This window comes from Argopecten irradians, chromosome 11 (genome assembly GCF_041381155.1).
Source record: "Argopecten irradians isolate NY chromosome 11, Ai_NY, whole genome shotgun sequence".
Lineage (NCBI taxonomy): Eukaryota > Metazoa > Mollusca > Bivalvia > Pectinida > Pectinidae > Argopecten > Argopecten irradians.
Genome location: NC_091144.1, coordinates 29,328,979 through 29,342,489, shown reverse-complemented (window position 1 = coordinate 29,342,489; position 13,511 = coordinate 29,328,979). Strand labels below are relative to the sequence as shown.

General features: G+C 33.5%; 1 protein-coding gene across 1 annotated transcript; it reads right to left on the bottom strand.

Moving 5' to 3' along the window:
- Positions 1–3,002: 3,002 nt before the first annotated feature.
- LOC138335233 (toll-like receptor 8) lies at positions 3,003–9,984 on the bottom strand. The gene is made up of 2 exons (XM_069284223.1): positions 9,868–9,984; positions 3,003–6,415 (listed from the first exon to the last, which is right to left on the bottom strand). Exons 1-2 carry the CDS (start codon positions 9,953–9,955, stop codon positions 3,993–3,995), a joined length of 2,511 nt encoding a protein of 836 aa, XP_069140324.1. The 5' UTR covers positions 9,956–9,984; the 3' UTR covers positions 3,003–3,992.
- Positions 9,985–13,511: the final 3,527 nt, after the last annotated feature.

Genomic DNA, 13,511 nt, shown 5'->3' with positions numbered 1-13,511 from the left:
GGTTTTATTAGTTTAACGTCCTATATTGGTTTAACGTCCTATTAAGGATGTACTCCTCTTAGAAGTCAAATTTTTCTTGTATTAATCTTTTTATCATATAATTTTTTGGAAATAGGAGTTCATACCATGAAAGAAAATGGAAGAAAAAAACATATGTCCGTGTGCTCGTTTTTGAGATATTGTCACTCAAAGATACCAAAATGACAAAATAGTGGATTTTATGGGGATTTAGCCGTTTTGACCACATAGAATAGAATTCATAAAGCCATAATTCCCTAACGAGGTGTTTGATATGTATGGATGTTTGTAGAATTTATTTTCAAGTAGTCTTTTTTACAAATATACCATTTATAATTAATAAGAGTCATATTTTTTCTCAGAATAACAACATATGCTACCCCAACCCCTTGATTTAGAACTCCAAAATGCACCATTTTAGTCAAATTTAACCCTTTATAAAAAAAGTTCTGGTATTAAACTTTTGTCTATAGTTTGCATATCATTGGGAAAGGGTTGTTCTTTCTAAATTAGGCAGAAAAATGGAGGGTCCGTGTGTTTACCTTTTTGCCCCATTTAAATATTTATAATTATCATGAACCTAGTAAAGATTTAAGTAAAAACAATTTCAGTAAAAAAATGGTAAAACAGTGGCTCTACTCAAAGCGAAAAAAGACACAATTTCAAAATGGCCGCCAAATGGACAATTTCTTAAAATCCTTGTATAAAAAATCAATTTTAAAAAAATGTAATTTTTTGACAAAGTTTGCAACTGGCCACATGCTACAGATATTGATAAATCGTATTTGAAAATCTCATAACTTTTTGATATATGCCGAAACGAGACTTCAACGGGACTGAAACCACAGAAGAATACATCCTTAACAACCAGGGTCATTTAAGGACGTGCCAGGTTGGTGGAGAAAAGTCGGAGTACCCGGAGAAAAACCACCGACAAGCGGTCAGTACCTGGCAACTGCCCCACATGGGATTCGAACTTGCGACAGGGCATGTTTATAAATTGCATATCTGGAAAAAATATATAAAATTAAAATAGTTGTAAGAGCACGAAGATATCAGATTGATATACTGAGCTTTTAATGAAGGTTTTTTTAGTGTATAATGAGTGGACGTTATACAATGGCGAAGGAAGTGTTGTAAAAGATTTAATTACACCATGAAGAAACATAAAGTTACGTATATACACGTTAGGTGTATCAAACGGGTATATTCGGACTTTTGAAAGTGTGCAAATTGTCTATGTATTTCTAGCAGGGAATAAATATTTTGAGTATCTGATATATACCATTTTGGGTGTTTCATTCAGGGAATATTGAACAACATGATTCAGTGACTTTAAATTAATTTTTATGTGATCAAAAGGCCGTAAATTCACTATAATTGTATGTATATTTTCTGTGTTTATCTAATAATTATTAATATTCTATTTTTCATCTGTTTTTCATTTTACATCTCTATAATTTTCTGACTTTAATAAAGAGTTATCTGTCCTTATGTGTAGGTATTGATTGACCGTGTGTTTAATGTTATACTTTTCAGAGAAAACGACGTCAATTTTGCTCAGGAAAATAATGACGTCATGGAAAGGGAGGTAATCTGTAATTTGTTTTAAATCCAAATGCAATACCAGTTTATTCGGTTGTAATATAGTAATGTAAGAAATACATTTATAATCTCAATTACTTCATCCTGGAAATGTTATATAAATGAACGAACAAAGTAATTTTTTTAAATCGGATATAGACAAATCTTAACCAATTTCGTTGCATTTCGTCATAAGCAATACCTAAACGGGAGGACATTTAATATACAACGACGCTGCATATATGGCATGTAATATTTAAGTATACTTGTATCATGGAGTAAAGCGAAAGTATGGATATGCCAATCCGATGATTTCATCCCATCAGCTTAAAAAGGAATGCTATGTTTTAATAATAATTAATATTTGATTCAATTGATTCAATATTACTCTCATCTATTTAATAGACGTACATACAGAGTTTATAGTCTTTGTCCGATTGTCAATGTAAATCTACACAATATATAATTACATCCAGAAACTTTAAACACGAGTAAGAATACCTTTGAAGATCGAACATTCGACTACCGTAAAGAAATATTCAAATATAATTTCGCATACTATTGGATTTATGTATTTTGCGGGCTAATAGGAATAACGGAAATCTCGAAAAAATGTCAAGATCAATAATCAAAGAATTTTCGCCGTAAAAATACCCATTAATCGTGAAAATGCAATGCATAAACCACAATGTCCCTAAAATTCAAGATATTTGTATCGATGTCGATCTAAGCTATATCTGTATTTAAGTGTTGTAAGAGCAAACTATCGGAAATCTCGCAGTTCACTTTTCATGCCGCGTTCGAATTAACAATATTTGACTGGTTGGTTGTATTGTGTTCGTGTTTTTTTTCCAAATGACTCACTAGACCTTTCGTTTTCAACCTCAAGGAGATAAGGGCTGACCTAGTGGAAGTATCGGATATCAGACAACGACATCAAGGAAGAATGCTCTTATCATCATAGTTTCAAATTCATATTCCTTCACCCAGATTTATATTTAATTGTAGTTTGAAATGATAATAAAAAAAAATTCTTTGGATGAATCAAGTATCGATGATAAGACAGAATAAATTTACCGTGAAACGTTATTAAAAGGCATTAAAAATTCTAAAAAACATTCAAGTTATTGATTATGTGTATATCTTGAAAGACAGTCCTATATCTAAACACCAAATCAATTTCAAACTCCTTTGATACGACATCTCAAACGATCCTTAATTGTTGTCGTTATTTTCATTCGCGTTATGAATAAACAACAAGCATTGTTTATAGAAAAAAAGTTTGTCTTGTCTCCGAAATCATTTCAGTCCCATCACAAATACCAAACAATTAAATATATTTACTACAATTTAATTGTACTTTATTTGATATTATCACAAAGCTTATGAAATAAAACGAATTTGCAGAAATAATTATCTTAATATATAGAGGATAGTTTGATAGCGCAAACACACTATAACATCTGAAAATTTCCATAACCTTAGAAAATCATCAAAGAATAATTACAAAATGATAATGTTAAGACATTTCTGTAAGGCAGAAAACAAAATACATCCGAAAGTCTTGTGTCTTTTGCACTTGTCGTACCCACGTACATTCCGTGAACGTACACGTATAGAGATTTCTTTGTGTGAAGGGTAACATTACGGCTTTTAGACAATGATTAGTGTTTGCGCATCCGTTTATGTTAATTACGGAAATTAATATGAAGTCACTCGCGATAACACGCGCACATGTTTTAGAGGCATTCGAATGCAATTTATTATGATATTTGAACGTGTTCTTTTTAGGATACAACCTGTGAAATATATTTCTAATGTTATAAAATATATTACTAATGCTATAAAATATGTTACTAATGTTATAATATATATTACTAATGTTATAATGTATATTACTAATGTTATAATGTATATTACTAATGTTATAATGTATATAAGTACTTAGAATATGTATAGTTAGCCTAATTGAAACGCCAAAAATTATTATATTCTCGCTTTATTAGTTATTCTATAAAATACTAGTTAACACGAAAACACGTACGGGTACATGCATAATTCGATTACACATGTATGATGGTACTATGTGTGGAATTCTTTACATTCGTATCATTACTTCCGGGTCAAATTGTGGGACGACTTTCCTGACGAATTGATTCATTTTGGCAGATTTACGTCGTAAAAGCCGGAAGTATGTGGCAAACATCAAAGAACCGCGCCATGAAATGTCATTGAAATATAATCGCAATGGCCAGGTAAACAATACTTATCATGACACAAAAAAGTAATTTCTTTCTTCCATAGTCATGGCACTTATGTTTAACCTTCCAATTGAAATCGTTTTCACAATATAATATGACAAGGTCATTTATGTATAAACATTTTCTGCATTATGAAATCGACTCTGTCACATGTGGGTGTTTTTTTTTAAAATCCGATTTTCGTCTAAGAATACACCTCGACAATCCTCCCCAAAATTTGTTCCTAGCACCAGCCATTCTTTCCATATTAGTGTTACATTCCTGCGGCCATCGTAACGGTGGTATGACTGTCAAGCTGTTCCGAATAAGTTTTGGAAATTCGCTCTTCTTAATGTCATCAAGTAAAATAAAGATATTCATTTTTTCTCGTCCAACTTGTAATGAATATTCATAAGTTAACCTCACAGTAAATGTTGTCCATTCTTGTTCTAAAGAAGCATAGCTAACAACAAATACAGTTTGACGTGATGAGTCTATAGCGTCCATGATGTTATCAGCTTTGTATCGGCTTAGTATGAAATCTTTATCTTCACAGCAAAATTCAATTTGTTTCTCATCCAACCAGGGTGCTAATGTATTTTTCACCCAACTGGAATCTTTGCTACAATACGAAATATAGATATCGTTCGTATATTTAGAAGATTCTTTAGGATGACGGCACATAATTCGTAACCACACACTACGTCGCCATGCCTCTCTTGCTAGGATACTCGACACAAAACAAATTACTGTAAGAGTGACAGATATGATAAGCCAACTCTGAGAAACACAGTGCTCCTTGAATTGGTCAAATGATTCAAGGAATTCAAATATTTTCATTCGTCTACCTTCTGCGGTAGAACACACCAATTCATCTTTCTTATACACCACCGGCGTTGTTGATATCCAGGAAAGGAAATCCAAATTATCACAGTTGCACACTAAAGGATTTCCAAATAACACAATTTGGAAATTGTCCGATTTCAATCTCAATTCATCCAGTAGGAAATATTCATATTCTGTGAGTGTAGACATCTGATTATTACTCATATCGAGCCACTCAAGTGCATTTAAGTTTTTAAGTATGTCATGAGGAATTCGATCCATGTGATTTCCAGCAAGAATTAAAGTTTTGAGAGAAGTGCTCTGGTCGTGTAGCATATCGATATGTAGTCTGTCAATGTCATTCAAAGATATGTCCAGGTAGGAAAGGTTATTAAGTCCTTTAAACAAAGAAATGTTTGTGGCAAGGATTTTTCCGAAGTGACATTTACTGGCTACCAGCTGCGATAAACTTGGAAGGAACGAAAACATGTCTGGATTTGGCTCTGAACAGTGAAATCCTGAAATGTTTAAGACCTGCAAGTGTACTAGGCCTTTGATGAGTCCGTTGGAACACATAATGTAGCCGCTCGAATGACTGATATCAGCTACTTGGAGATTGTTACCTTTCGCTATGGTTGCGTTTTCTATTGTCATTGATATGTCATTGTATGCCAGTTGAAGATAAATAAGACTTGCTGGTAAAAACAGTGTGGTTCTTCTTGAAATCATAGCGCTTCGTGTGACGGTTGTAGTAATGTGCTCAGTGTACAAGCAGTAAAAATGAGTCAGTGATGAGAAAAGGACCAGAAGAGATAAGAACTGTCCGGAAGCGAACTGGTTTCTTGAAATATCGAGAACCTCAATACACGTTTTAGTTTTCCAAGATACTACAACATTAGTACTTATTGCAAAAATGGCATTACCAACTAATGATAGCTTTTTGACACATATTGTTCCAAGATAAGAAATATCCGTTTTCGTCAGTACCACACTTCGAGAAAATCTTTCACGGAAGTCTGTAATTGACAGAGAATTCATTGTTCTCCCTCTTATTCCGTAGAGTCCTCGAAGTGCATCACGAATGGTTCTTTTCCAACTTTTCAGGTTTAAATCTGTAAGTCTTGTAAATGGTGATAAAAAGTTTTTCTCCATATATACGATGTATCCCTCTATACTTAGATATGTTATGTTTGTTTGTTTTAAACCAAGGAATGAAGTATTATTCAAAGACACACCGGGAGACCATGTTGCAAACAGATATAACTTCTGTAACTGACTTAGGTTTGAAAACCCTGTATTGAAATCGAAGCCATCGAAAATGTCTAGGAATAAGATTCGAAGATTGGATAGAGTTGAAAGAACTTCTCCGGGATACATCTTTTCCAAATTGAAATTGTTTCTGTACATTTTTAATGTTGTTAGGTGCTTCAAAGACATAAAAATTGAAAAATCTATAGAACGATGTTCCAGCTTGTTATATGAAAGGTCAAGTTCCTCAACGTTGGAAACACTATCGAACGCTCCGGAAGATATTCTAACGAGTTGGTTTCTTTGAAGATTCAGTTTTTTTAAATGTAGAAGCTGTGGAAATGAGCCTTGCTTTAAACCTTTCAAATTGTTGTTACTTAGATCCAATACCGTCGTATTTGTTGGTAAATCTTGAGGTATAACAAGCAGTCGACATCCGGAGCATGTCACGTGACTTTCCCCTTGTATAGTTGTGATTTTACAGCAAATTGGAAGTGCATCTGAAATGTGAAATATTTTAAAATTCATTGACAATATAATTAACAATTACATAAGAAAATCATTTGATGCTGTATAATTATTATTTTTTCGGTTGTACATTTCGATACTTATTGTTTTAATTTATTATGGTTGTTTCTTTTCGCGAATCATCTTTGTAGTCTTAAATACGCCATTCACTTGGAATGATGTGATATATAAAATCATGATTTTGGAATAATTTTGCGAAGATCTAAATTTCACGAGTTAGTGCTATTCTGCGTGTTGAGGGAATTTAAACTCCACGTGAATATTAGCAACTTCAGCAAGTTATATGTTTATCAAATTAGTACGGTATAGTTAGTTTTGGTTATTTACTGTATTGTACTACATGAAAGCGTCATTCTCATCACATGGTAAACTAATAACATCTGGTTTATGCAGCCTTGGCGTTAAATTTGATCCTATGTGATTGGCTTATAATGTATTTTTGGTGAGAATACTACATAAGAATACTCGTGATTAAATACAAACCCTGTAACTGGCTGTGGTTAACTGACCGCTTCACTCTCCGCCGACATTGGTTTTGTAAACGGTATTTTACACAAAACATTTTGTTATTTGTAACTGACACCTTACATTGATAACATGTTTGAAACCATAATCTACATTTGAGATACGGATCCCGGACCATACATATTCTTACATGATGGATTTCGAGGCCGCGGTGATCGTGTGGTTAAGATGTCCCGGCATAAATATAAATAAGTCTTTGGGAACTTATTTATCCCATAACTTAAGCTGTATGTTTATACCGTGGTGATCATTTGTTTTCGATCTACATTCAAGGAAACTTACCACCCTATAATGCGTCATAAAATTTCTCCGCCATAAACTATATATATATAGTACCTAAACACAGAGCCAATATTCTGTTGTCTATTACTTTGAGTAAGCAATAGGTGTGGGATAAACTACATTTATATCATACATTATACCGATATGTTATGTCTCATACCGAGATACCACATTTATCATGTACATAATACCAAGATGGTATGTCGGATACCGGGACGCTACATTTATCCCATGCAAAAAACCGCTTTGGAATGTCTGATACCGAGACACTACATTATCATATACATAATACCGCTAGGGTATGTCTGATACCGGGACGCTACATTCATCCCATGCAAAATACCGCTATGGTATACTGAAACCGAGACACTACACTATCATATAGATAATACCGCTAGGGTATGTCTGATACCGGGATATTACATTACCATATACATAATACCGCTAGGGTATGTCTGATACCGGGACGCTACATTCATCCAATGCAAAATACCGCTATGGTATGTCTGATACCGAGACACTACATTTATCATATACATAATACCGCTATGGTATGTCTGATACCGAGACACTACATTTATCATATACATAATACCGCTATGGTATGTCTGATACCGAGACACTACATTTATCATATACATAATACCGCTATGGTATGTCTGATACCGGGATATTGCATTATCATATACATAATACCGCTAGGGTATGTCTGATACCGGGACGCTACATTCATCCTATGCAAAAATACCGCTATGGTATTACTGATACCGAGACACTACATTATCATAAACATAATACCGCTATGGTATATCTGATACCGAGACACTACATTATCATATACATAATACCGCTATGGTGTGTCTGATACCGGGACGCTACATTTATCCCATGCAAAATACCGCTATGGTATGTCTGATACCGAGACACTACATTATCATATACATAATACCGCTATGGTATGTCTGATACCGAGACACTACATTATCATATACATAATACCGCTATGGTATGTCTGATACCGGGACGCTACATTTATCATATACATAATACCGCTATGGTATGTCTGATACCGAGACACTACATTTATCATATACATAATACCGCTATGGTATGTCTGATACCGAGACACTACATTTATCATATACATAATACCGCTATGGTATGTCTGATACCGAGACACTACATTTATCATATACATAATACCGCTATGGTATGTCTGATACCGAGACACTACATTTATCATATACATAATACCGCTATGGTATGTCTGATACCGGGACGCTACATTTATCCTATGCATAATACCGCTATGGTATATCTGATACCGAGACATTACATGTATCATATACATAATACCGGTATGGTATCTCTGATAAGAGACATTGTATTTATCACATACATAATACCGTTTTGGTATTTCTCCCATAATTCATAGAGCTATCCCTTGGTTAAACCTATTTACACAAGCGTGTGTAAGAAAAATCCCACTCACTAGACAAGTACGTGACGTCATCAATACATGCGGCGTAATCGCAGCGTGTATTGTCGATTACGCAATCAAATTTGACGCATAACGACGTTCGTGTGATAATGGCGCGTTAGAAATGCTGGAAAGCTAGTAAAATTGCATATTTCATCCTACTAAGTACGGGAGAAAGTAATCAAACTTAGATCTTTCAGATCGACAGGGCAAGCTCTCAGATTGACAAGTCAAAATATTTAATTCGGGTTGATATATTCCTGTTCACTTGACAGAACCATGTATAGAGACTATCTGGTTAGTATCTTACCATACAAGGTTTATTATGGTGTGCGACTTTGGTTAGTATCTTACCATACAAGGTTTATTATGGTGTGCGACTTTGGTTAGTATCTTACCATACAATGTTTATTATGGCGTGAGACTTTGGTTAGTATTTTACCATACAAGGTTTATTATGGTGTGAGACTTTGCCAAGTCATCTTGGCTTTTCGTGTCAAGCACCAAAATAAAACCTGTTTCCTAAGATACAAGCCGTTTATTCTGTTAATCCTGCAACCATAATGACATTCAAAACGAAAGCAAATTGTTACTTATTTATTTGTTTTCGTTCGAAACGAGTGTGGAATATGTCATGAGCCAAAAACGACACCGCGATACGAGTTTCGATGTCGTAAAAATGACGTCATTTTGGTGAATGTGACGTATTTTTTAAACGGGTTGAATGACTTTTCATTCACCTAATGGTTCAAGTTCTGGGTCAAGTTATGTAAGAAATTCACGCGATCGTATTGACGGACAAAGAATTTCGTATTGACGGATACAGAACAAGTTTATCCGGCAGTAGCTATCCGTCAGTATGTTGCAGGATAAGATATCAAATTAGTTTGATACTTAAACTACATTTATCACATAGATGATACCGCTATAAAATGTTAGTAACATTTAAGCATCGAGATATTGATAAAATATATTAGCATACTATGAAGCTACAAGCCATTTGCACATTTTTTACAAGCAGGAAGAAGTTGTTTCATAATCAGGTAAACTACTTATACACACAAAATATCCCTCGTACTACATTTAAACTAAACTTAAATCATAATAATACTGTTTTACCTTACAAACATAACTCACCGGAATAATGCACAATCCATAAAATATAAAATAAAACTACAACCACTGCATCGGCCATGTCGTATCCTAACCAACTAGGAAGTGTCATTTAATCGGGGAGCCAAACTAATAAAGACGTCACCCATATAGAGGGTCAGTTTCGGTGAAAACCAATATAAAAGAAACTTAACAAAACGCACGCAATCAGGGAAATTAAGACAACATTATATTCAACGACGTTTTACTGAAATTCAATATATCTAAATATAATAAATAGAAACATACGTGACAAACAATTTACGTCTCGCATAAAATTTGTGAGGTGACAATAAACATCAAATAAAAACAATTACTACGACAATCAGTAAAATATCTTTGTTGTCTTGTCAAATGATTTTGTTAAAATCTTAACGTTTTTGTAAATCGTAATGGATTTTGGTTTCGTCCCGTCGTCTGTTTACAACATTAGCAACGTCACGAAGATTTTTGATGATTATCACATGTCTTCCGTTCACTTATTAACTACATCGACGGAATAATAAATACCAACTTAAAGCGTTTGGACGGTCAGGAAAAGGGTGTAACTGGAAAACTCCAGACTTAACTTGAAAAAAGGATATTGATAAACTAACTGGAAAAAAACTATTAGTAAATAGCTTCAAGCAAGATTTATTTGATAGTTACTTACATTATATCAAAATAACAGGCCAAATGTTTTTGTTGTTATATCGTAAATTCCCTCGTTGACTTGGCGAGGCACCTCTATAAAAGCGTAGTTGTCCCTAACTGCCATACTGTTATAAAATCTTCCTTTAAGATGTATAAAAGCACTATGAGCATAGTGAGGAGTTATGCACGATGGTCAATATTCATGGTTAAAAGCTGTGTGTAATTACTGCACATAATGTAAAATACTAAGGGACTATCTACAGCTACGGATTGGCCGCAGCTCATATTAATCGGGTTAGGTCTGGCAAGTAATGTTCCCTCTGTATCCATCCGCTTTAGGAGATAATTCCTACGGTTGTGTATCTGGTGAAAGTATTCTCTCCTGATGATTTCTATGCGATTGATTTCATCTGATGTTTTTGTTTTCCTCTGCACAATCGACGGGTGTGACGAATTCAGTATAAGTTGAGTAAAGTGGTCTGGATGGTCATATAAAGGACTGTCTATATTACTCTCTCGGAGTTTGTTTTTTCGTAGAATTTCTGATATCCTGGTATGCTGCGCACAGTCCAAGGAAATACAATCTGTCCTCGGGGCCCTTTGTAAATAATACACACGTATGGTCTATTTTTTAGTGATTGAACGCTGGTCTGTTAACCTGTAGAGTGTATGTGCCAGTGTGTAGTCGCATATCATAGAAAAAAGTGTTAACAAAGTGGTCTACATCATTCTAGTATCTTACATTTCCATAGCATTCTAGTCATTCATTAGGAGTAAATTGACAATAAATATTAATCAGGATAACTTATATAATTCCTAGATACTTTCGAAACATTTAAGTAATTTTCTTCTTACGTATGTTTAAACAAACAAACAAAAAACGGAAAGAATTTATGTAATATATTTTAAAAAACCCGTTTGACACGTCATTTTAAGTTCTAGCGTACTCAGTTTGTACAGACATTTGTGTGTAATTACCTCTACCAAGGTCCGGTGTCGTCACCCTTACAAATGATTTGTACTTCCTGGTAGGACGACACAAAGACCTTACTTTATGCTTCATTTTGTTATTACGTTTTACAGGTTTTACAATACAGTATCACACAGAGCAAATAATGTAAAAAAAAGAGATGTATTTCCTGCTGAATTAGACTCTTTTTGAAAGTTTGAGGTCAGACCTAGCATGCCAACTGGTTTGTTATATTGTATGCAATAAATAAATAAAATCATCAAGATATGTAATTATTGTGTTATCTTGTATGCTCTAATAAGATAATAAATACAAAAAACTAACAAGGATAAATGAATAACATAAAACCTTAAAAGGTGTTACGGATTGGCCTATTTAAACTTTTTCAGACCAAAAAGGGGCAGTAAAAAGCAAATTGGTCACATTTTGGAATAAAAAGATAGTATGGTGAGGTATACTTTTTGTTGGATTTTCGTATTTCAAATATGTCAATTTTTAAATCGATTTTTCTTCAGATCAATTTTTTCAGAAAAAAAAAAACACACGACTATTTGGATTCAATTCTTCACTAAAACTGGGTCCGGATTTTTTTTTTTTTTTTAATTTTGCGTTTTATTGTGGAAAACACAGCTTTTTTATATAGTTATGATTTCAATATCACATACCGAAGGTATAAACATGATATGGGCATATTCTTTATATATTAAGGAATGTTACAGGGTGGAAATATTTTTTACTAAGATATCCTCAAAATCCGGAATATTGAGTCATTAATTATCTTTCAGCATATGATTTTAAGTGCTCTTTGTGATCAGTGCATATCTAAAATCAAAATATAAAAAAATAAACGAAATCCTTCAGAAGAAACCAAAAGGGACGCTCCAAATCAATATATCTCACTTATTGGATTTCACAGCGTCTATGTTGGTGTTTTTGTATCTGTCGTTTTACGTTTAGTTCGTGGACGTACACAAACATGAATAAGAGAAAAGAATGTCTTGGTGTAACGGGAAACACTGCAGCTTGTATATTGGAATCCGTTAATGTTGACTGAGCATTAATATGAAATCATTCGTGATACTATAGCGCGCTTGTTTGTGAGGGACATTTAAATACATTTTATTATGATATGTGAGCGTGTTCTTTGTAACAAATCACCTGTACAAGTTTATGTGTATAGAAGAGGGGGGGGGTCGAAAATGTACACTATTATGGATGTCTTATTTTATTTTGCACAGAAAAAGTGTAAAATACGAAACAAAGTCCTTACAGATATACTAGTACATTGTATCAAACTAATACAGTTTTGTTTACAACTATTTAAGTTCTTTTCATCTAACATTCTCACATGTTACCTAAACAACGACTGAACTTGACAAAATGACCGATAAGGAAGTGTTATTCTTTGTAATTTTGATAAAAATACTTGCGGATAACATTTTATCAAATATTGCCATATTGTTGAAATAATGATGATTAAGAAATATACTGAACTGAACCGAGACCTTCAATCCATTTACTTCCAAGAATTTTTTGTGGAACTCACGAAATTCCAATATTTTGTTTAAAGTGATTTTTCACCCTTTTGCACCAAGGCGTTTGGTAAAAAACACATACATATATATTTAGAAACTTCAGATCACACCCTTTTCAGATTTTATATGAAAACATGTATTTTTGCATTAATGACGTTGCCATAGCATTCGGAAATTGGGACTTTCACACAAATTTTAAAGTTTCTTGCATTTATAGCTCTTAAGCCAATGAAAGTGATTTATATGATTATTTAACAACTTAATATTCAAGTATATCATCAAATAAGAGATGAATGTCACATTTTCAATTTAGCTTTGGTTGTTACCATGATTACCAAGAATTATTTAAACTGATGTTTTTTTTAAATGTTTTGTTTAGCGCTGTATTTGTCCTGCTTTAGCTGTAGCAAAACTGTTTCATATTAATCATTTTGGTTACCTTTCAACTTGCATATTCACTTTTAAAGAGAATATGGTCCAATTTCATGACA